Source organism: Stegastes partitus, unplaced genomic scaffold, assembly GCF_000690725.1.
Source record: "Stegastes partitus isolate 25-593 unplaced genomic scaffold, Stegastes_partitus-1.0.2 Scaffold1, whole genome shotgun sequence".
Lineage (NCBI taxonomy): Eukaryota > Metazoa > Chordata > Actinopteri > Pomacentridae > Stegastes > Stegastes partitus.
In genome coordinates this window covers 1,434,005-1,457,757 of record NW_007577732.1, presented here as the reverse complement: position 1 = coordinate 1,457,757, position 23,753 = coordinate 1,434,005, and the positions used below count along the sequence as shown (strand labels likewise).

At 41.6% G+C, this 23,753-nt stretch overlaps 1 protein-coding gene across 1 annotated transcript in view; it reads right to left on the bottom strand.

Annotated features, from left to right (window-relative positions):
* lyst (lysosomal trafficking regulator) overlaps window positions 1–23,753 on the bottom strand; it is a 62,701-nt gene that overhangs the window by 7,251 nt on the left and 31,697 nt on the right. Inside the window, 31 exon segments of the mRNA XM_008302367.1 lie at window positions 403–647; window positions 3,963–4,115; window positions 4,218–4,273; window positions 4,479–4,540; window positions 4,715–4,811; window positions 4,893–5,038; window positions 6,355–6,543; window positions 6,665–6,741; window positions 6,983–7,159; window positions 7,644–7,853; window positions 7,972–8,183; window positions 8,267–8,458; window positions 9,048–9,200; window positions 10,444–10,610; window positions 10,792–11,022; window positions 11,185–11,354; window positions 12,540–12,720; window positions 13,596–14,220; window positions 15,076–15,204; window positions 15,297–15,495; window positions 15,579–15,716; window positions 16,461–16,610; window positions 17,469–17,642; window positions 18,261–18,506; window positions 19,125–19,315; window positions 20,675–20,835; window positions 20,920–21,093; window positions 21,200–21,816; window positions 22,526–22,635; window positions 23,248–23,314; window positions 23,435–23,646. Coding sequence (XP_008300589.1) covers window positions 403–647; window positions 3,963–4,115; window positions 4,218–4,273; window positions 4,479–4,540; window positions 4,715–4,811; window positions 4,893–5,038; window positions 6,355–6,543; window positions 6,665–6,741; window positions 6,983–7,159; window positions 7,644–7,853; window positions 7,972–8,183; window positions 8,267–8,458; window positions 9,048–9,200; window positions 10,444–10,610; window positions 10,792–11,022; window positions 11,185–11,354; window positions 12,540–12,720; window positions 13,596–14,220; window positions 15,076–15,204; window positions 15,297–15,495; window positions 15,579–15,716; window positions 16,461–16,610; window positions 17,469–17,642; window positions 18,261–18,506; window positions 19,125–19,315; window positions 20,675–20,835; window positions 20,920–21,093; window positions 21,200–21,816; window positions 22,526–22,635; window positions 23,248–23,314; window positions 23,435–23,646 — 5,911 coding nt within the window.

Genomic DNA, 23,753 nt, shown 5'->3' with positions numbered 1-23,753 from the left:
AATTCAGAATGCTGTAAGCAGCAATACTGAAGGCTAAGCAACTGGCCTGTTTTGTACTAGTATCATAAATGATTCACAAATCTTGACTTCAGAGAGACCAAATTTGTCTTACAGTTTATCAAAAAAATAGCACAATAAATTTATTAAATATTACATTGTGCACATGAGAGTTGAACAAGATTTCTCGAGCATAAAAAATATACATATTAAGATTATTTGAGAGCAGTGCACTCAAAACGTAGTAACTAATGTGTCAGTGGTATCAGAGGAACAAATTTGCAATACAATCCTTTATACTAATATCTTTAATATTTTCTAATAAATCTACTGTACCCTCACTAAAGCATCACAACCTGTATTGCATTTCCGAACACACTAACAGCACTGCCATTCAGCACTGACCTGTAGATGCTTGGGTCCTGCAGGTCGACGGTCTCGCTGGTGTAATCTCGCAGGATAAAGGGGAACACTGGGTACTGCATGAGGTCATTGAAGGAGCGACCCGCGTGCTTGTTGAGATGAGTGAGATACTCAAAGTTAGAGATCTGACCCGAGCCCCACAGCTGTGTGAGCGCCGTGATGTTTCCGTGCTCCAGCAGGTTGGGAAGATCAGAGGTTAGGATGTTGTGGTAGACATCATCTCGGAACTAAAGGCAGAACACACAGAGAGAACGTGAGATTACTGCCAATGAAAGAATGAACAAGTGACCTGCTAATCCACATAAAATACCTCAACTCCTTTAGAGCTTTAGTTCACTTTATCACCCAAGATTCAGCATTTAGAGTTTGACTGTCACTGTCAAACATTTAACTATTCATAACCTCAATAAGAAATACTGTTATCAGCCTATATAATCACTGGATGGCCATGGTGGGCCAGAAGTTAGTTGAACGTGATGCTGATGTCCCTGGTTTGCTCTCATTTCCTAGAATTTCTATCAACTAGGGCTGTCATTGTATCAGATTTTCACAATTATCATGACCAAAAGAATGAATGATAATGATATCATCACATTATTTTATTTATGAATCTATTCTTGGTCTCCTCCTCTTACCTTTGTGGGTATATTTTATTTAGAACCAGTAATTATTGTTTTGCGCTTAAATGACATCCTTTTATTGACTGTCCCTGAGGTTCGCACTGAACTCGGCAAACAGGCTTTTATGTTCTCTGCCCTTGCTGCCGGGAATCACTTGCAGGCTGAACTACAGCTACAAGAGCTGATCCCGGTGAGGGATTTTAAACATGTGGTGAAGGGTGTAGAGGCAGATTCCACTTGAGTATGGAACTGCTTTCCTTCTCAGCCAATTACGATTCCTCCTGCTTAGGCCTTCCTTTGCGAGTTGTTAATGTATGTTTTATACGTGTTTTTAAATGTTTGATGGATGTAACTGTAACTTGGTGCTACTGCCGCCTTGGCCACGGCTCCCTTGAAAAAGAGATCTTGCAATATCAATGGGACTCACCTGGTTAAATAAAGGCTAAAACAAAAAATAAAAACGATGTTGCTTATTGTGTGTTTAGTCTCTTTTTGACAAATGAACTACACTTAAAATATGAATGGAGGCAGGTAGAATAAGACTCTGTAAGCAACTGCGCTGTGTTGTTCCCATGTTGGAGTGTCATCCAGATAGGATTATTTACAATATTGACACATGTGTATTAATAACACAATATCGATGTTGCATTTTTGAAATATCATGTCTGTGCTCAATATCAGTATTTGGTGGCAGTATAATAATTAGCTGACTCAAAGTTACAAGCTGCTTAACAGAGAAAAAAAAAAAACAATTAAAAAGACAACATAAAAATAAGAGAAAAATACACAAAAGACCACAAAAGCAACCAGAGAACATTAAAATGGAAATCACAAAGCAAAAGTAAGAGTAAAACAATCAGATCATATAACAGAGGGGAATCAAAAAAAGGACCAGAAATCACTGCCATACATCTCAAATTCATGAAGGCCTTTTGAGAAAGAATATCTTAAGAGGAGGTTTAAAAGATGCCATGGATGTTGCCAGTCTGAATTTCAATAGGCAGCAGAGAACTGGCTGAGATTTAGGAATAAACAGCAGATGTACCGATCTAAGAGAGCGCCTGGGACATAAGGAGTTAAAAGGTCCTTAATGGAATTTGGAGCAAGGTCATTTATTGCTTCAAAAGTAGAAAACAGAACTTTATAAACAATGCAGAATTTTACAGGGAAGCCAGTCTACAATCTACAGTCACATCTGTAGCTGTGGCATGACTGTAGATTGGGAGCAGTCACATAATGACGGAGCTAAAACTGGATGTTGGTGCTGATGTTCAGCAGTGGGCTGTCCAACAAAGCAAGGTTCTTTGTTAGCCCAGGCTTTCCTCATCAGGCTCTAAGCATGCTCCCACTACAATAAAAGAAGGCAATTGACATGTCATTTGACTCTTCAAAATGGATGCATGTACAAGGTCTGCCAGAAAAGTTCCAGGACTGGTGTCACAAAAGATATATTTCAAACCCAAAATACAAATTACAAGTTTTCCCCTTCAGATGATCAACCAGCACGTCTATGAAGACATCCTGCGGCGTTTGCTTCGTTCAGTGCGTGAGAAGAGGCGAGACTTGTGGCAGGACCAGTCCTGGCTGCTTCACCAAGATAATGCTCACAATGCCCTGAGCATCCGACAGTTCCTGGCTGAGAAGAACATCGCCATGCTGGAGCAACCTCCCTACTCACCCCACCTGGCTCTGTGGGATTTTTTACTCTTCCCCAAGCTCAAGGGGGTCATCAAGGGGACCCGTTTTGAAGACCTGGATGACATTAGATGGCTGTGACGACAGAGCTGCGGAGGATCCTGGAAGAATCCTTCCAGAAGTGAATGGCGACGTGGCAGAGAAGGCTGGGAAAGTGTGTTAGACTCCAGGGGGATTACTTTGAAGGGGAAAACTTGTAGTTTGTAGTTTGGATTTGAAATACATCTTTTGTGACATCAGTCTTGAAAGTTTTCTGACACACCTCGTAGGTTCATGTAATGCATACAGATGCATACAGATGCATACAGCTTAGTTGCTAGCGTCTAACATGTTGCTCAACAGCTGTGCAGACAAACTGTAATTCCTCGGCTAAAAATCTGTATGGTCAGAGAAAACATTGTCAGAAAAAGAATTGGTAAAAGGGTGGAGCTTCTTATAGTCTTACAATGAAAACTCTGGCTTTAGGCTCAACATACCTGATTAATCTCAAAACCTATCTAAAACAATACATGTCAGAATTTGGAATGCACAAGGAAAATGGAAAAATCTTTTTGCTGCTTTTCCCGAGAAAAGATTTTACAAGCCTGCAGACAATCTGCAGGCAACAGATTATCTGTTTGGCTTCCATGTGCTCAGTAGCTCTGTACTTCCTTTGATTTTTCAGAACTGGAAATACCAGTCATAAACCATCTGTCCAACCATATTGTAACTTTCTTTCAGTATTTCACTGAGAGCAAAATATTAATGGTATTTTTCTGCAGAGTAAGATGGTACTGTATCTTATTACCATGATTCATAGTACCGAGTGCTACAGAGCTGGAGGTATCAGGAACAGAATAACAACAAGGTAATTCAACATTTAATTTTAACAGCAATTTTTTTTTAAGCTACATGATTTCTTCTGCTCATTCATCTCTTTCTTTGAGCACCGACAAGCTCTTTCATCTTATCATTTTATCACAATCCAGCCTGGATGGCTACATTTTTATATTCAAATAAACAACAGACTGGATTTTTGTGATTTGCCGGGGAGTCTAGTTATGGACGATAAATCCACTCAGGGTTCTGTAATAATGATGTGAGACAGTGGAGGTAAACAAGCTAAAACATCCTACTGTGCATCATTCATGAGCAATGTGAACATTTGCTTTGTGAATATCTAAACTCCAACTGACAACTTTGCATCCTTTATTTTTATTCCATGTGACTTGTGTTTTTTTCCCTCACCTTGGTGTTGTCAAAAGCTAACAGTAGGGTCCTGCCGTTGGTGAGGAATATCTCCACAGCGTTGTCTCTTAGCTGCCACCATCGCTTGTGCACCTCCTTGATCTCCTCGTATGTCCAGGAGAAAGAAGGCGCCTCGGTCTCCCCATGAAGGCTCTGTTCAAACACATAAACGCATTAGGTGTTAAGTAGCCAGGAGGGCACATGCAGTGCCATTCCTGTGGCAAAAAATATGCTTGAACAGTGTGCTGGTTTTACCTGGTTGTCATGAGCATCAGCAGCATTGTCCTCCACAAAGTACATCCCAGATTTTCCTGTGAGACAGCGCAGGGTGAGTGAGATTTGCTGTACTAAGCGCAAGACAAACAAAAGCTTCCCTGAGTGAATAAATAAAAACTTGTGTGTGAGGGCAGAGCAAGACACTCTAGCGCCTTAGAGAGAGCAGATTATTCTTTGTGCCTTGTGACCGGCTGAGTATATTATACATGGAGCAGCTGTGAGCTATGGTCAGTGTCTTACCCAGAAGTAGCTCCCCTGCTGTCTCTCTGGAGGGGGCAACGCTGATGCACCGTCTGGTGAACCTAAGGACAAAGAGACATTTCTTATACCAGACACACGCCATCTGAATAAAGAATAGGCACTTCTCAGTGTAGCAAAAGGCATTTATGTGTCTTCTCCCAATCATCCTGACTGTTTCAGACAGATATGGTGTTTACGAAAGTCGTACAGTCTGGCAGAAAGGCAAAGAATTGTACCTGATGGACTCGCTGGTAGCTTTGTCTTTGACAGTGGAGGAGAAGGAGGAGTGAGTCTTGTCCTCAAACAGGAAGGAGAGAGCTGGCTTCACCGTGTCTAAACAAGAAGTGGAGATCAGATTAAGAGAGAAAAGTGCACCAGTTATGAAATTAGTTTTACAAAAGAAGGTGTATCCACCTTCAGGCTGGCGTCTGTCTTTAAGTAGATATTTGTTGGGGATGGTGAGGTAGCATCTCTGTAGCCGCCGCCGCTCCCGGTTCGGCCCCTCTGTTGGGTCCAGCTGCCAGGATGTCGGGTAGGATGTCTGGTCGTACCAAACCGCACTGTAACAGACAATAACAACATATTCAAACACTTTGCGAACTCATTGTAGCACAGAAGAAACCTCACTGCAGTGTTGAAGATACGACGCAGGATGCAAATATCATGTCCTCGGTGCTGTTTCAGAAAACTGGGTGCTTAACATGCTGAAATGTTAGCTTTAAAAATTGTAAGTCTTTTTTAAAATTACACTGGGTTACAAAAAATATACTTTTTTTGAAGGTGTTTAGGATTTTTTAACTGATTTAGGACATTTTTGCAACACTGAATCCAAAAATGGCATCTGCTTTTTGTACTAGGTCAGGTTTTATGCCAACTTGATTTAAAAAAAAACAACAAAAAAACAAAACGATTTTACCACTAAATCAATTACATTTTTTGACATTAGCGATTGATTTATTTTAGTATGTCTCATATGAAATCGGATTTTAGAGGAAAAATTTCATTTTCTAATTCTTTTCATAAGCTAAATGATCCAAAAGTAAACATTTGTAGGTAAATACAAGTAAATTGCATGTTTCACCAAATCAAAATTTTGACCTCATTGAGCAAAACCAATGTAATATTTGGACTCAGCGCATTGCAATTGTCCAAAATCAGCTCAAAAAACTTTGACACCAAAATGGGTGTAGACCATTGTTTAGCTCTTCCTAAGACATAGCTGTATGGATAGCAAAGACAGTCAGTCAACCATTTTGTTCCAGACTGAATAAACACAGAATGGCTCACCATAACATTTGTACAGACATTACTGTCCTCCTCAGTTATAACAGCTTAAATCTTTAACGTTTCATCTGGTAGCATCATCAGGTCACACTTTTGAAGCTAATTACTAAATGATAGCACGCTAACGTTCTAAATTGAGATGGTGGCCATGCTAGATGTAACACTGGATGATAAATATCAGGACGTTCGTATTGTCAGCTGTCAACATGTTAGCTTGCTGATGTTACTTTATGCTGTGTAATGCAAGTAGCTCCGTCAGGCTAAATGAATGAACAGGCTGTAATACACAGCCCTGTCCTCTGGGTATGGTGCACAAATGTATAGATCAATAAGTTTGCTTCATTTCACAGTGTTTCAAATTGTGCTTTCCTCTGAAGGGATTACGATGCTCTGCTGGTTTGAGATTATTTTATTCAAACTTAATTATTCACACAAAATTGAAACCTATTTCATGTCATTTTCAATAAGAAAATTACCAGAAAGTAAGGAAGAGAAAATTAATCATCATTAGAATAACTACAATCATTATAGAAACAATTTCACTGTTGTACTTCGTTCCAACATTACGTGAGAGACTAACTTCCACTCTCACCGGTCATGTGTGAGTTGCTGCACCAGCTCCTGCCAGTGGCGGCTGGCGCTGAGGTCTGTCTTGTAAAGGCCCCTGATGTGCTGGATGACTTTCTTTCTCTCCATGCCTTGCCGCAGAGACACATTCTGAGTGATATCAGCTGCAATCTTGGAAATGTCCTTGGACTTTCCATCCAGTCTCTGGATAAGACTGCAGAGGAATAATAAAGAATGAAGTGAACAGAAAAATGGAACAAAGACTTGATTCTTACCAATATGCTCTTGTATTAAACATCAATCTCAAATCAAAAAAAAAAAGAAAACCCACTCACTTCCTCTGAGTGCTGGCCATTTTCTTTTCCCACGCCACTTTACTTGTTTTCTCTTCGGATTCATACTTGAATTTTTCCTGTGTAAATAAAGTTGTAGGTAAACAAGTTCTTAGCATACATTTATTTTGTTAACAAGAAAACCTGACAGGTTGGTCTTAGCATTTATAGAAGACCAAGATATTCAACATGCACGAAAGCTGATATTTCATACTGCTGAACTGAACAGATACATTAGGTTTGACTAAAAAGGCTTGGAAGCTGTTGCCCTTCGCCGTGACAGAGAATGTTTAACAATGGCTCTGTCTTTGTAAGACTTACCTCTTTGATTGCCTTGAGCAAGTCTTGTTTGTGTGGAGCGTTGGGTGGGATGCAGCGATGACCGCAAAGCTTGAGCGAGGTCATGAATACACCCACGGCACTCTGCTCGTCTTTGGTGAGGCTGTCCTTGTGATCGTGCAGCATCTCGTACAGGTATAGGGACAACTTTGGTCCATGCTGAGTGACAGAGAGATAGAGGGGAGAGAGAGACACAGAGACAGAGAGAGAGAGAGAGAGAGAGAGAGAGAGAGAGAGAGAGAGAAAGAAAAAGAGAGAGAGTGTGTAAAAAGAAAGCAGAGATTTGAGTTTTATTATAAAACAAGTCATGCAGTGATGGACTGGAAAAAAGCCTCATCAGGCTAAATGACCTTCAGTAAAGTCTGACAGGAGGACAAAGAGTGAAAGAAGACTCCCATGGTGATGCAGGGGGGCTGATGAAGACCATGAAAGCATTCATTTGAATATTTTTAGAATCAAGGACTGGAAAACTTGTCTGTGGAACTGAAAATGACACACAAAGCTAATACTGTATAGTCCACATTGACTGACAGATTCCCCTGAAACCAAACGAGATGATCTCTGCACTGTGTAGATGTATTCATTTTGGGGTCCGAGACATAGTCAGCTAGCATGTAAGTTGACAAATAGACTTCACATTCACCTCTAGACCTGGGCTGAGGCTCTCCTTCAGAATATCCAAGTGCCGGGGATCAAACACAAACTCGAGCGCCTCCTTCCTGTCAGACAGGGGAAGCGCAGGGCTGAGTGTGTGCACCAGCAGACGGCCTATTTGGACCCGAAAAGTGTCCCGACAGGACCAGAGAATCCTTCGCCACTGTTGATGTGGGGCTCCACTTCGACCTGTGCTTCCCTGTGGACGTGAACCACCAATACTAGGTTAGACTTTACACATTAGAGCACTCAAACAAACACTTCACAACTGAAAACGAAGCTTCTTAGAGAAGCTTCTTATTGGCTGTTGTCCGTACCAGGCTGATCTTGATTCCATCCATCATGAGTTTGAGGATATCTTTCTGAAAGCTCTTCTTGCTGGCAGGCGGCAGTGTGAAGGGTGTCGGAGAGTGTGGGACAGAGGCCGAGCCACTCTCATCTTGTGGTTGATCACCAGGTTCTGGTGTGAAAAGCTGCTGGTCTGGAGAGTCCGGAATATTCAGCAGGTCAAATAAGTCCTGACTCACATCTGAAATGAAAGACATATTCAAAGAAAATAAATACAATAGAGAAGGTTCGGTTGGATAATTCGTAGAAGAACAGCCTACGTACCATGGTAAATGAGTCTGTTGACAGCGAGAACCACAAGCCTCTGCAGCCGTTGGACAAACTCAGTCTCACTGGCTCGAATGGGGTTTTCCTGGCTCATCCTCCTCTGCATCATCTGGTTGAGTTCATCGCTGGCTACAGAGCGCATCCGCATCAGGAGAGAATCAGTCTGGGCCAGAGAGAACCGGCGCCGACCTACAAGCACAGTATTGGTAAATCTTCAGTTGTGGCAATGCAAAGTGCATTGATGCATGATAGAGAAAAATAGTTCAAATAGGAGAAGATTATTAGGATTCACAGATCACAATGCCATTTGCGCTGAAATGCTTAACACCGATTTAGTTAAGCATTCAAACATGCGTACACAAAGGCACCAGTAGCACGCAAGGTACTGGGCAAATTAATCCCCAAGGTGAGAGCCAGGGGACAGGGTGAGTTCACTGCAAACAATGGGAGACATGCTCCGTGACGGGGAGGATGATCTCCACTGTGGACCGCAGTCCCAGCTACCTGCATCACAGTGGAGCATGTAGGATGGAGCTCCGGAGGGGGAGGGGAGGGGGGAGTCCTGGGACAGGAAGCTGAAGGGAGGGGACAAGGGGATCTGGCCATAGGAGCAGTAGTGCTGTCTGGGGATGCGGGGGATAATGGAGTCTTTCATGGCAATGGAACCTTTAGATGGGGATGAGGAGAGGATCAATACACAAACACAATTCTACCTCAGCACTCAGGAAGACAGAAGCGGATCGGATTTATACTGTTCAATCAGTTGTTTAACGCTCACCTGCGATGCTCTTGCGCTTTTGATAGATGGCGTGATGCGGAGAGCTCGGTGCATTGACAGAACTGCTCAGCTTCTGAGGTTCCTGGTTGGCTGTCGTCTTTATGAACTCGATTGCAGACTGAAGGACACGAAACTGCAAAGCCACAGCCATCTCTGGAAAAAACACAGACCGTGAACTTGTTAGAGGTTTCTCCTAATTCAGGATTGATGAGTTTTATGCAAAAATTAGTGAACAGATTAGCACTCAACAGTTATGAAAATGCACACATTTTTTTCAAAAACAAAATCTCTTAGATGGAACTTGAAGAAACACAATGTCAGACAATACAGTCAGCAATCAAAATCTGAAAATAACTGGTTGTTTGGGCAATTAAACACAATGAATTCACACCAGTACAGGACAATACAATGTGTTACTTTTTGAAATAAAAAATATATACTTAATACTATGTAGAATTGCTTAAGCTTTATTCTTGTTGCCTCTTTAACACAAAAATGTGAATGTCACCTAACTTTCGGTAGCTTCATAACAGCAAAGAATAGGTGCTGCCATCACCTGCATTTTTGTATTTTCCTTTTGTTTTATTCTCTTTGATGTAAAGCACATTGGTTTACACTGGCTGAACGAACTGTGCAAATAAAGTAGTTGTAATTATTCATATTATCATTCTTCCTGAGTTTTTTCACGGTAATGACTGTTATAGGAGCACTGGTGTTGCTAAATAAATTACGTTTTTGTCTGCTGATCAAAACAGTCTGTTAGATTCTTTCTTTGACAGGTAACCTTCTATGGCGATTTGAGGCTGTTAATTATACTACTGATGAAACACGCACACCTCATGAACAGATGGCATTCATCAAGTCGAGATGAGCAACTTAAAAAAAAAGGGTGCAATTAAGATAATTTGGTAAATCCAACATGGAAAAAAGCATCAGAACAGGATAAGAATACAAACATTGTTTTGCATTAGGACTAATGAGTGCAGTAATACAGCTAAATATAATTGCTAAATTGACAAACAACAAAAAATAAAAGGAGCAGAGTCATGCCATTCTAATGTTTCTGTGATCATGGAGTGATTATATCAGATCATAAATATAGTGAGGAAATAAGTGCCATTGGGGAAGAGATGGGAGAGATATTTTTCAGAGCAAATTTAGAGAACAATGAGAGGAAACCATTTAGCGAGAAGATGAAAATGGAAGATATTTCTCAAATTATACTTTTTTTCTCAAATGACTTTCCACTCTGCAGTTGCAGATAATGAAGTGACAGTCCTGTTTCTTTCTGCAGTACAATTCGACAGCTTGATATCATCCACAACTGCAGAGCACTGGAGATGACAAGACAGATGTATTTTGCATGTGTATTGAATTTCAGAAACTCAGCCCTCACCCTGTGTGCGACGCATCTTGCTGGTCTGCATGAAACCTAGCAAGGTAATGAGGTCCTCGATGATGCGGAAGTATTGGGACCCTGAAGAGCTGCAGGAGTGGATCGTCACAGCGACTAACATCTGCTGGATGTCACACACCAGGAGCTTGTAGTCATTCAGGGGAATACTGCATAGGGAGGACAAAAAAAACAAGAAAACATGAAGAACAGGAAGTTAGTCTACCAATCATACATGCAAGATCAACCAACAGTAAGAGGATTAATGATTAAATTCTTGGCTCAAAGGTTCAGCACAAAACCCATGAACCCACTGAGGTGATGAATCATCCTCTGTTTTTTCAGCCTTACCCATTCTCCATGCCGTTGAGGGTGGAGAGGGTGTTAAAGAGCACATACAGCAGCCCGTGGTCTAACAGGATGTCTGCCAGCTTGGGGCAGGCGTTGACGAGCTGCAGCAGCATGCACAGGATGTTGTGCACCAAGGAGTTCTCATACAGAGAGTTCTCAATAAGACCCAACACTGGGATGATGCAGCGCTTTCTGAAGGGTGAGATATTTTCCATTTCCTCCAGGTCCAGACTGGAAATACAAAGGGGGAACAAAAGTGATAAAGTATGCACAAATGTGTATGCTTCCAACATTATTTATACTGTAGACAATTGTATGCATAATAATATGAAATAGAGTGCCTATGGTGCACTCGCAGTTTTGGCTTGACAAGTATATTTTCTCTGGACTCACTCTTCCTCCAGGCCCACCGGCCGCCCAAACAGCATCTCCAGGAAGCATTCAAGGAGCCCCTGACTGCCTTGGTGGATGTACAACTGGTTGGCCAGCAGTGAGAAGCCATGGTTCTTCAGAAACTTCTCTTTCTGCTCCTTGAGAGCTCTGCTGAAATAGGCATCCAGCAGCTGGGAGAGAGGAGCAGAATAAATGAGGTCTGTGAGCACAGAGGAGTACTGTCCTGGGGCTTCATTTATTACCAGTACATACACACAAAACAGGGACTGAAATATGTAAACAACACTTTGCACAAAAAAGTTGGGAATTCTAAAAACAAACCAGACAAGACAATGCAAGTACTTCTAAGGAAGCTATAACCCACAAGGGTTAAATACACGTTGAGTTGTAGATATCAAGTGTATGATTTCATCTGCTGTGTGGCTATAGCCTGTAGATGCTTGAACTAATATAAAGTGGTGAGCCGACAGTGTAGCTGTCTGTTGCATCAACAGCTGCTGCAGCTTTAAGTCTCTTAAGCTTTAAAAGCAACACTGCCTCAATTCTACACAGAAACAACATGTAAGTCAATATTCATGAGGGATTTGCACTGATGAACAGTGGTTAATTGTGGGAATTTAATGGGCAGACTATGCAGTTCTCCACAGTAAGCACCTTCACAAATTGATTGTGGCTGAGAAAAATGAAATTTTCACGGAGGATACAATGCAAACATATTTTTAAGTCTGATTATTTTTTGGTGTACTTCAGTTTGGTCTTTTGTGTGCACCTGAACTTGGTGCAGATCCTACGCAATTTTATAAACGAGGCCCCAGGTGGTATAAAAGTACAAGAACAACAATTGTGCACAATTACTGTTTTCTCCTGCTTGAGTAATATTTGTTAAAAACTGCGATGCCCGGCTTGTTAAGGGATTTCTTAAAAAATAAACAGCATGTACATGATTAGTCGTGCCTAATGAGACAATGGGACAGATAGGGTATGCAAAGTCGAAAAGTATTTGGAGACAGACAAAAATACTGTTGATTTTGGACTTTTGCTAGGATTTGCTGACATTAAGAAAAACATTTTGGCTGTTCAGCCTCTCCAGAGTTGTGGTTGTTTGTGTTTTATGCACTTTATACACAGTTCCCTCTCAGCTGTCTAGAAATTCTGACTTTAATCTTACAAAACAGCTTCACTTACTGTAAGTTTTTTGAGCCAAAAGTGCTCATTCAAAAGCATGATATGTAAAACAAATTTGTAAATGTGACTTCCGAGAATGGAAAAAAGTAAAAAACATCCTACATTAGGTAACAGGATTGAGAGATCCATCGGCTTTACAGAATGTGAGACTCATCAAAGAGGAAACCAACCTTCATGACTCCTTGCTGGATCAGGGGTGAGGAGTGATTGACCAGAACAATAAGGGCTTCTGGCTGAATGAGTTTGTCCATCACCTCCTCAAGCATGAGGTCAGGCAACAGCAGCAAGACACCTCTCAGAAGGTCATAGAGTCCACAGCAGATCAGCACCAAGCAGTCCTCTGTACTGGACCTGAAACAGACAACTCAAGCTTTACCGCTGAAATACTTGGCATGAACAGCTAGACCAAATTCTTGAAATGGTGCTCTGATAATGTATATTCTAATCCTTAGGCTACACATTATGTATGTGTACATATATTAACTGGAAAAAGTGTCAAAGTGCTACAAAAACTTGTTTTGATAAGTGTGAGTGATTTTTTTTACACTTCAAGGGTATAAAACTTGCATCAGTCAGAACAGAAGCTATTTATCAAAGAAAAAACAACACTTCGGTAAAGAGAGATTGTTGAAACTCTATATTTCCATTAACCCTGCCTGAGCAGCATAAAATCAGAATACAAAACAAACACCAGCCACACGTTTGAATTAAAGCCTTTTTTTTTCTTGAAAGATTGCTGCATTGCTTGAAATAATGAAATGAAAGCAGATGTCTTAATGTCACACGGCCCACACTGTGTCTAATAATAACATATCAGTGACTTAGCAGAATTACAATGAGCACATCTTTTTTTAAATTTCCTATCAGCTTAAGTCAGCAGCTGGCTGACACGTAGGAATAAATGGAAACTATCACTACAGTACAGTACAAATCATTTTTAAAAATTGGCTTGTTTGGGGCTATTACTGTAACTTAAATGCTCATATGAAAATCATGAAAACCCAGTTTTGGTCTTCATCAAAAGTGTGCAACCTTTGTGTAGCTACATACACAGCAAAACCCACATTTAGATAAAATGTTGAAAAAGACCTGTAATGCTCACTGTAATAGCGTGGCCATGGTTTGGTATGGGCTGCCTGAATTAACATTATGACTAGTCAGAACATGCTGAGGCACATCTGACAGTCTGACAAGCTGCCACACTAAAGGGTACTATGATTGCATACCTATCATTGGACTCAGTCTTGCTGTGGGTCCTCTCGTAGCCAGGAGAGTAGGTGTAGCTCTCCCAGTCTTCAGGCATGGAGCCCCGATCAGCCGCACTGGGCCAGCGGCCAATGGTCAATGAGCCGTTGGGAGCTGGGAAGGCCAGGCCCAAACTGGCCAGGTTGCTGTGGCTCCTCTGGAAGGACTGGATGCCCTTTAGGCTGTCAGGGCGGCGTGGCGCCTCATCACTGGCCCAATCAAACCTGTCTTCAGACTCCGCCACCCCCACACTGCCCTCTGCGAGGCTGTCCACCTCCGCTGCCTCGTCACGGTCCTCCTCCACACTGATGGATGGCGTGCGCTGTGCTGCTCCTTCACCTGTGTCCTTCGAGTCACAGATTGTCTTGGCTGATTCACAGCTGCTCAGGAGCTGCTCATCACCTCCGCCCTTTTTGAGAGTCTCTGTGCTGCCGAGTGCCTGCTGAGTGGCGAGGGAGACCCCGTCACCTTCACCTGCCTCATTTGAGCTGCCGTGTCCGAGTCGAGGTGTCAGTAGGGGCGAAGAGTATGGAGATGGTGCCAGGCTAGGGGGGCGTAACGACTGATCATCACCTCCGTGTTCAGGGGAGGGAGCGTGGAGATGGCCTGGAAAACAAAACAAAGTAATTCAGCTTTTACAAATGATCACACTTTATAACTGAAGGCTGCAAAGGTCCTTATTTGTATGCAGGGACATTGTAAAACACCTGAAGTGCAAATAGAAATACTGACAGACCCGCCGTTATGATAAATATCACAACCACAGAGTCATGACAGTACACTGACAAATCTGTGAATTTAATTGTGGGAAAAACAGAAACAAATAAAATAGGGTCTATCTGACGTTTTCTTTAATGGTGAATCTATCACAACGTATTGTTATAAGTATCTCATTCAAATCCATTCCATTTATATAGCCCCTTCCTACTGAGATAGAAAGAATAAAATTAAAAGCGATGTTGTGATGACAAAAGGGGATTATAAATGTAAAAATAAGAACAGTGAAAGCTCAGACAACAGAGGCATAGTTAAAAAGATATGAAAATATATATAACAAAGAAAGCGCTGTCAGAGTTGCTGTTATATTGAATTGTTTTTTAACAAACAAACAAAAAAAAAAAACAAGAAAAAGGAAGACGGGAGGGAGTTTTACAAACACTTAAAATGACCTAATGCTTATGCATCAGCCTTTTCCCCACAACTAATGATGTTTACATTAGTGACTAAAATAAACTTGTGACAATAATTCATCACAGAGAGAAAATGGGGCTGATACAGCACTAAACATGCTAAACAAATTTCCCTTTTTTAGAGGCGCATACACTCAGAAAAGCCGTGCTGATCTTTCATTTTATGTTGTCATTCTACGCAGCGAACTAAAGGTTTGTATTTAATTAGTGCTACTGTGTTGGGTGCTGGGAGTGCATTAAGGTCAGTGTTATATAGCTGAGGCAGCTGTACCTTCATGGGGAGCATCAGTGAAAACAGTCGGGGAGAGTGACACCACAGAGCTGCTGGCAGACTTCCCTCCACTGTTGGAGTGTCTCAGGTACATAATGGACTGAACCTTCTCCTGGTACAGCTTCCCATCTGACAAACACAAACATCAAAAGAGCTCAGTGCATTAAATTTCTGGCACTGTGAAACAGAGCTGCTGCGTTCAGCTGCACTGCACTTCTCACCTATGTGTAGGAAGAAGTAGAAGCTCGATGGAGTGTGGCAGACGTAGGTGTTGGTAGGAGGGTGAACAGCCAGCAGGAAGTTATAGATCAGTTTTAACAGGTCCATGTCTGGAGGAGAGCCGAGGACCTCCTGGATGATTTTGATGAATGACAAACATACTTCCTGTGGAATGGCAGTCAGATGCTCGTCCCGATGCTCCTTAAGACAAACACAAAGTTTTTAGTAAAGGTCTCCAAGAGAAGTAAGCTTATTATGAGAGCAGCTTTAAGATGATGACCTACCTGTAACACCTGGCAAGTGAGCAGGAAGCGATGCACCACCTCAGCCTTGAGGAATTGACGAACGTTGAAGACCTGATGAGGGTGGTGAACCCTGATGAGGATCTCTAAGGCGGCAAGCAGCGTTTCCCACACTCCACACTAACAGAAACAACACAAAGTACACAACCGTGCAGGGAACTAATCATCATCTGATGGTGGGGATGAGAGCACCATCACTCCTCAGCAAAGTACATCACTTTCGGACAAAACATAAAATACCATCTGCAGTGCAACCACTTAAACTTAACCATTCTTTGTGTACACAGGAGCCTGCAGTCCATCTGTGCATCTGGGTAAAAATTACTTTACTCATTTTTTTTTAATTCTGGGTATTTTTTGGAGAACCGCGTTAAAAATTAAAACCAGTGAGCACATGGCCACTGAGAGTTGCTCCTGAAGTGTAAGAATTTATTACCAGCTCATCATTAGATGAGGGTGTTTTGAGCTTTCTGCCCCTCATCAGGAATGGATGTTAATAAATTAACAGACCTTGGGAGAAACTAGACATACTGAGAACTACCAAAGCCATTCAGTGATAAAAAAAAAATTTCTTTTCATATTTTTCCCTTCCACTGTATCTAAACATCTGATAAGAAAACAACAAATCATCACTTCTGTGTTAAACAATAATTTAAATCTAACCCACACAGAGTATCCATTTACCTTTCACAGAATTTTGACACCTCATGTGTCTGATGATCGCCTGGTTGGAAATATGATTCCTTGTTTTTGTGTATGTTTATTCTGTAATGTTTTGTCTACTTTTGTTAGACATTGTGTAATTGTTCTTCTTCTTATTTTTTATAAATTAAACACAATTAATGTTGTGATGTACATGTTTACCTCAGCCTTGGCCCAGATCTTCCAGTCCAACAAAACATCTGAGAGAAGCCGGATATCAAGCACCACAGCGACTGACTCCGTGTCCAAACGGAACTGACCATCGTCCCCCAGGAGGAGGATGGGTCCACTGCAACACCCATCAAGTAAAGTCTAGAAGGACACAGTGTGGCCATTAGGAATACAGCCACTGCTATAGTGCTTCTATACCAGCTTACAGAGTACTGTTTACTCTAATGAGACACATTACTCAGCATATTGATAATAACAATCTCTGCGGAAACAATCTTACTGTGCAAAATCTCAAATAGGAGGAAAATCAATATATTCTTCAGGAAATTTTTGGAATGCTTATCACTCAAAACTAATGCCATTTACTCCCTGAGCAGCCCTGTCTGTATTGATCAGAGCCTATAAATTGTGACCAGCTTCACTGCAGTGGTCATAAATCCTTTATGCCTCTGGAAGACTGAGGTACTAAAAGACAAAAGCTTGCAGTTTTACACACAGTAACATTGTTTGTATGACAGTGTTAAAAGGTTAAATCAACTTTGAGATGTACTAAAGAAAGATCTCTTTTACAGCATGACCTGAAAAGTAAAGGTGGAAATAAACTTCCAACGACTCCAGCGCAGCATGTTCCTTTTCATATAGGAATGATTATGAGTGTTTAATATCACTAATCAGTGAAGTTCTTTGCTATACAATACAGGATGTGAAAACATAAAGTGACAAAGGCAATCAGAGATGTTGTGTGACTCTGCAGGAGCTTAGTGTTTCATCAAGTCAGACAGAATCCATTTCAGCACAAAGCCATCACACGGCTCAATTACAGACACAGCCAGAGGGTCAAGTAACAGCAGGGTCACCAACACTGGCTCAAAGAGGCACCACTGCGTTGGCCTGGATCAGATTCATGGTAAAAACAAGTGATTGTGAATATGCTTTACCGCACAGATCATCAGAGGCTGTGAGAACAGAAGAAAGCAAAGAGTTCAAGATGTGACTCACTTTCAGCATATGATATCCTACGATGCATTTGGACTTGATGAGGACCTGATGGATCATAGAGTAACCATGGTAACAGTCCATTTCATGGATACGGTGTTGGTTAAACTTGGACAGAGACAGCAGCACTCGCAGGGCCAGAGCCTGGGTCTTCTCACAGTCACTCAGCTCCACCGTCTGGACACCGCAGAGCCCGAGAAAGAGGGAAGAACAAAAAAAAAAAAAGAAAGCAAGAAATACCGAGCATGAGAACAAGGCAGGTCTGCAGATAATAACTCTGCTAATTACAGATTTCAAGAGGTAATTCATTAAGAGAAGTACATCTTTGTCATTTCTCTTTTTGTCTTAGAAATACATTTTCTTGCAGTGCTGGCTATTTGTAGCACCTTTATAAACATTTGTAGGATGCAGCATATAGATTTTGCAATGGCTACAACATGGTGTTCCACAATGTCCTGAAATAAAAACTTGTTTTCTATGACATTTAACATATCATCAACATCAGTAACTTAAAAAAAAAAAATCAAATCCTGATTCATTTATATTGTTTTTTAGCTTGAAAAAGCTGCAAAGGAGCAATGTTCTTGTTTCCTCTACGAGCAAAATCTACTGGAAACAATATGTGAGGGTGATACAAGAGAGAAATTTTTCAAGTTTTCTCTGAGGTGATTTATTTGTAAATTTCCTGAAACATTATCTGATGGGAATACACCTAATATTTCAAAAATGTTATGACAATTAGAAATGTGGTCTCTGAGCATAGACTTTATTTAAAAAAAATAAGGATCATCCAACCTGTGCAAAAAGGAAGACGAAATTTCCCGTTCCACCGATCTTGTGCAGGACGCTCTGCAGGCCGTGGGTTTCCGTGGGGAGCAGAGCTCTTAGAGGGTTGGACTCCAGGGAAACACTCTGCACCTCTTTGGAGCTGAAGGGCCGCTGGGTAATCACTGTTTTGGCCTGACCTTTCAGTCTGATTACAGGTTCATAGATCGTGTAGACTCGTGGACTGCTGGGGGCATAAACTACCGCCAAACTCTCCTGCGCAGAAGCACAATGCACTTTTTAGGAAAAACTGACAACTTGTAACTTTGAATAATTATAATAATAATTAATTAATATCGCTTAATAATATTGTTTACGTAGAGAGTCAAACTAGTCCTAGTACGGATTTGGCCTGGGCTAGCCTTGGCTAGAGTTTAGAAGAGGGAAATATTTTAGTCTACTTGTCTTACTCCCTTCTTTTTTTTTTTTTTTTTTAAATCAGCACGGCTACTATCAACAAATTCATTAGGATTTAATGGGAGAAAAACTATTTTCAGTCTCACTGAAATAGCCGCAGCTTAACTATAATAGCTTTTTCCATTTGGGAAAAATTACTTCCTACCATGCAGTATCATTAATGACAGCTAATTGGAACAGCACATTACTCATACACCGTGAAATGAAACAATAAATGAGACATAGGAGGGATTTGCTATGCTTACAGAGCACTTGAATCACCAGTACAAGTATGAAGTTGAACATCTGACATGCAGAAATTAGGTAGCAGATGAAAAAACTGTGACAATTAAACATATATTTGCTGCTTTTGCATTTCATAATTGCATTTTTTTGTGTTTTGTGTTGAGTTAAGGCCTTGTGCAAACAAAGACTTACAACCAAAGCTGTCGTGTCTATATCCTTGCTCTTCATCAGAATCTCTCTGATGTGTTCACACTGTAGACCTTCCTGAGTGACAAATTTGGAGAATATTCCACTTGGCTTGCCATACTTGCAGGGCATTATCGAGGTGAGGTCTGGCCCACTGGTGTACAGGTAAAAGGCCTCCTCGGATCCTATTCTAGACCCTGACACAAGCAGACAAACATGTAGTTAGAAAAAGAAACATTACAAGGACATGAATACAATGTTCCACCCTCAGAACAACAACCTAAGACAGGGGACACCCTGGACAGGACACCAGTCTATCACAGGGCTACACTTAGAGACAGACAACCAAGCACACTCACCTTCACACCTATGGACAATTTAGAGTCATCAATTAACCTCAACGTGTTTTTGGACTGCGGGAGGAAGTCGGAGAACCCGAAGAGAACCCACGCTGCATGGGGAGAACATGCAAACTCCACACAGAAAGATCCCAGGCATCCTAAGTGGGACACGAACCAGGGATCTTCTAGCTGCGAGGCGATAGTGCTAACCACCGAGCCACTTTGCAGCCCCCCATTTAAATTATTTTTATTAAAACAAATAATCACAGAAGTTCAACTTTAATTATTCGCCATTTTGTTATTAATGGCATTATAACTGTGCTATACTGAACAAAAAACATTTTTGAATACTGATACTGTTTCCATAGAGGGAAAGACTTCATACCGCAGTGAAAAATTAGCCCACTGAGTGTAAAAATGTTTCATCCAGACATTGGTTGGTGTTCAGAGGGTTAAATTATATGTTTTTTTTAAGATATCTGGTGAGCTCAACTTGTTGTTAAAAACTATCTTGATCATTGGATGTTTCTTTCATAAAGAAATGGCAAAAATGAACTGTGAGAAATCCAAATTAGACCCTGAATCCACTGCATGAGTTAATGATCTGCATGATTCCATCAATAAGCCAAAAAAATAACATAGTAATGCCACACAAGACCCTTGAGGGGCCATGGTACACCTTGATGTTTTATTTCTTGCTTTCTTGCAACTTCTTGAAATCCTGCAGTCCCTCTTTTCCAAGAAGAGGCTGCCACCAACACAGAATTCCAACGATGAAACTAGTCTAAATACATCAGTTGGGTTCACAGGTTGAGATCGCCTAGATGCAAGCCATTCACAGTCAATTAGAGGCAACAAGTGAAGTATTCAGTAAGCCTCCCGAGAGAATGCTGAGAATCCACAGCGTGCCACACATCACGCCAGTCACAGCCTTGTACAGATGGATACTTGATAGGCTTGTAGCATAAACGTATCATAAACCTTTTATGTACATTTACGTACAGTGTATGCTACTTGTAAGAATAAAGTTGACAACAAAAGAACCACCAGAGAGCAGCACTGAGGGCAGATACAATTAAGTGAAGGATTAAAACGGACAGCACGTAATGCGTGTAAAGTAAGATGATGACTGTCTGACTGGGATTAAATGTCTGAGAGCTTATGAACCTATGATTCCAGACAGATAAATAAGACATGAGTTAACAGAAGTCTCACCGTTGAACAGAAGCACAGTGCCCATGCTCCAGCGTCCACCCGGCTTCAGCAGATCTTCAGAGGAAGGTGTACAATGGCCTAGCATACAGAAGGTTTTGTTGCTGTCAGATGATAAACTGGACTTCCTGGGTAGAGTGTAGTCCAAAGAAACCTCACATTTCCTGAAGAAAAGACAAGAACAATGTATTTAACTTCACTAATTTGACCAAACAGCTCATCATCCAGTCAGATTCGTATTTCCTCACCAGATGCCACACACCCAGACAACCACACGGCCATGGATGTTCTTCTTTCCCTCTGGCTGCTGGCTGTAAGTGAGGCCGAGGTGTTGCCACTGACCCCCTTTGAATAATCCCTCGCCAGAGTCTGCCTGCGCCAACAGTCCCGCTTTTATCTCGTCATTTGGGTCTATACAAATCCTGTGGGAACAGTGCATTATAATACCACATGGCCCATAAACTCTGAAATTCTTCACACACAAAATTCCTCCCAATTCTTGAAACTGTACTCAAAGCTGAAGCTCACCTAAAAGTCAGAGAGCCTGTAGAGAAGTCTGCCCACACTTGAAGCATCAGTGCTTTGGAGCCCATGGACAGAATATGAACGAGGCCTTCCTCTATTAATCTCGTCCCAGCCTGAGATGAACCATGGTGTGACTCAGCTGCAAGAGGGCTACTTTCATCTGGAAAACAATGAGAAGAGAATCTCAAAACCAGTTCATGTTTATAGACATCAAGCCCCAAAGATTCTTATTGAAGGATCTGTGTCTCACCCTTGTCTTTGTCCATGTCCTTCTCCTCCTGCTCTGTCACTCTCAGCCACATAGAGGCACTGAAGCCGCTGGCCATGTGGGGCCAGCAGTTCTGCCCCACTAGGGGCAAGTGTAGAGGAGCGATGTGCCAGGGGGAGGAACGGAGGTGGCTTGGCCGGTACTCTATATCCCCCTCCCTACGACCAGGAGACAGTTTGCCCTTCCACAGCAAACCAACACTTTTCCCTCCAGCAGCACAGGTTTGTCTGGAGCCAGGGGACAACCCTGCTGGTGTTGAGGCCCCAAGGATTATGGGAAAGGTCAGGAAGTGAAGAGGTTCCATATTCATGTTGGCTTCAATGATTTGCAAGATGCCCTTTAGTAAAATCTCCTGGTAGGTAACAGAGTAAGAGAGAAGTAGGAGAAGAGTCTGTCATTTCAGATTTAATGAAGAAAACACTTGGCATATCTGCCCGTTTACAATTTCCCCATAAGTCGTTTTTTGTATCTCTAAATTAATTAGTATACATAAAATCTTATACACATAATACTGAACAATTAAATAGCTTTAACTGTGATTCATTAAAAAAAAAAAAAGCTCAGCATCAAATCTATGGGCTAAATGTAACCAAATAGGAAGAAATCAAAACAATTAGATGTGGCAAATCAAAGTCACTACGTGTCTCATAATCGTAGACAGAAAACACAGGTCACATGTCATTATATTCACAGGGTTAAAAATAAAGTCTTCTCTTCCGTTTTGGAAACCTATTTCTAGGGGACAGGTTATTAATGATGTCTGCTGCAGGATTCCAATTAAACACAGACGTGTGATAATAAGTTGTGGCTTCACAGCTGTTCTGCACACTTTGGTGTTAATTGTATATAAAATGAAGTGGGCCCACAGGAGCATTATGTGTTGATGAGCTTTAAAGAACCAAGAAGTGAGAAAGAGTCTGACAGGAAGGGCGTCTTACAAATAAGTTCTCGCATCTGCCAAAAGACTGAATGTGCAGACTGTGACCATATGCTCCTAGTGTCAACGTCAACGCAAGCAAACAAGTGCGTTTTTTGAGTGATTGATAAGGTTTGCTATTTACAGTAGGTGGGGTCTTCTCCAGGAAGAGGCGAATCAATAGAGCCAGTTCCTCCGCTGTGATTCGCTGGCTCACCATGGCAACCAGCAGCTCCACTAGCACAGTCTGGCAATCTGAATGCAGACCAATGAAAAGCAGATTACGTAAACAGTTTTCATTTACTTAGGCATGAACCAGAACACCACAGGCAAAAACGGAAAACAGCATCATGCTTTGTACTCAGCAAAATATTATTTCTGGTAAAAACAACTTAAAAGGCTACAGACAAGCAAATACAATACAAGTGACCAACAGACATCATACATTAAAATACAAAATATAAACTCTAAAGGAAGACTGTACAGAAATTTCTCAAGAATCTTAAATATTATCCATATTCTATTGGATGTTTCAGTCATGAGAAATTGCCAAAGACGATGTCAGAGGTTCACCAACACTGCAAAGAGGGTACACCCACTTAGCCTTTTCTCAGATTACAATGTCAAGTAAGATAAACTCAGATTCTAAATAAGTCTACTGGGTACAGATTCTCCCAAGAACTACTAAAACTATCAATACTAAATATGACGTTTGAACCCTGAGGACACAGTTGAAATGTCAGGGGCAGGAAAAACAGTCTAAGGAACACAGCTTACTGAGCGGGCCCATTATTTTTCCTGAGAAGGCACACATGAAAAATATCTTGTAATGTCTGATAAGATAAAAATAAGCCCGAATGAACAAACCTGTAAAGGAGGGGTCTGTTTGACTGAGGATGTTGTGAAAGCCAGACAGGATAATTTTGACTCCTCCCTGTGAGAACCAGAACAAGAGGGTCAGTCATATTCTTGAGCTCAAAGCTGATGAGTATATTAACACAAATATGGAAGGCGAGTAAGAGTAGTACAAAGACGAAGAAGAGGTCAGTCTAACCTGGTCATAGAGTAAGGCAGCATTGCGGCTGTTGGCGTGCACTGCACCGAGCAGGCTGTGAAACACATGACTCAGAACCTCTAGGTCCGGGGAGCCGGAGGCAAGGAGCTGCAATTCCATTGTGCAGATCTCTGGGAACAGCAGCACACCACGCCTGGGCCCGTCCGCCACCGCCGCAAACTCACGTAACACGGCCGACTCCACCTTCACTCCTAAGAGATCAACCACAGACAGCAGGGAAAGATCAGAGACACAACAACAAGAGACTCACACACAGGCATGAAGACAGCAAACATGTCACACTGACTGGTACGCCGCA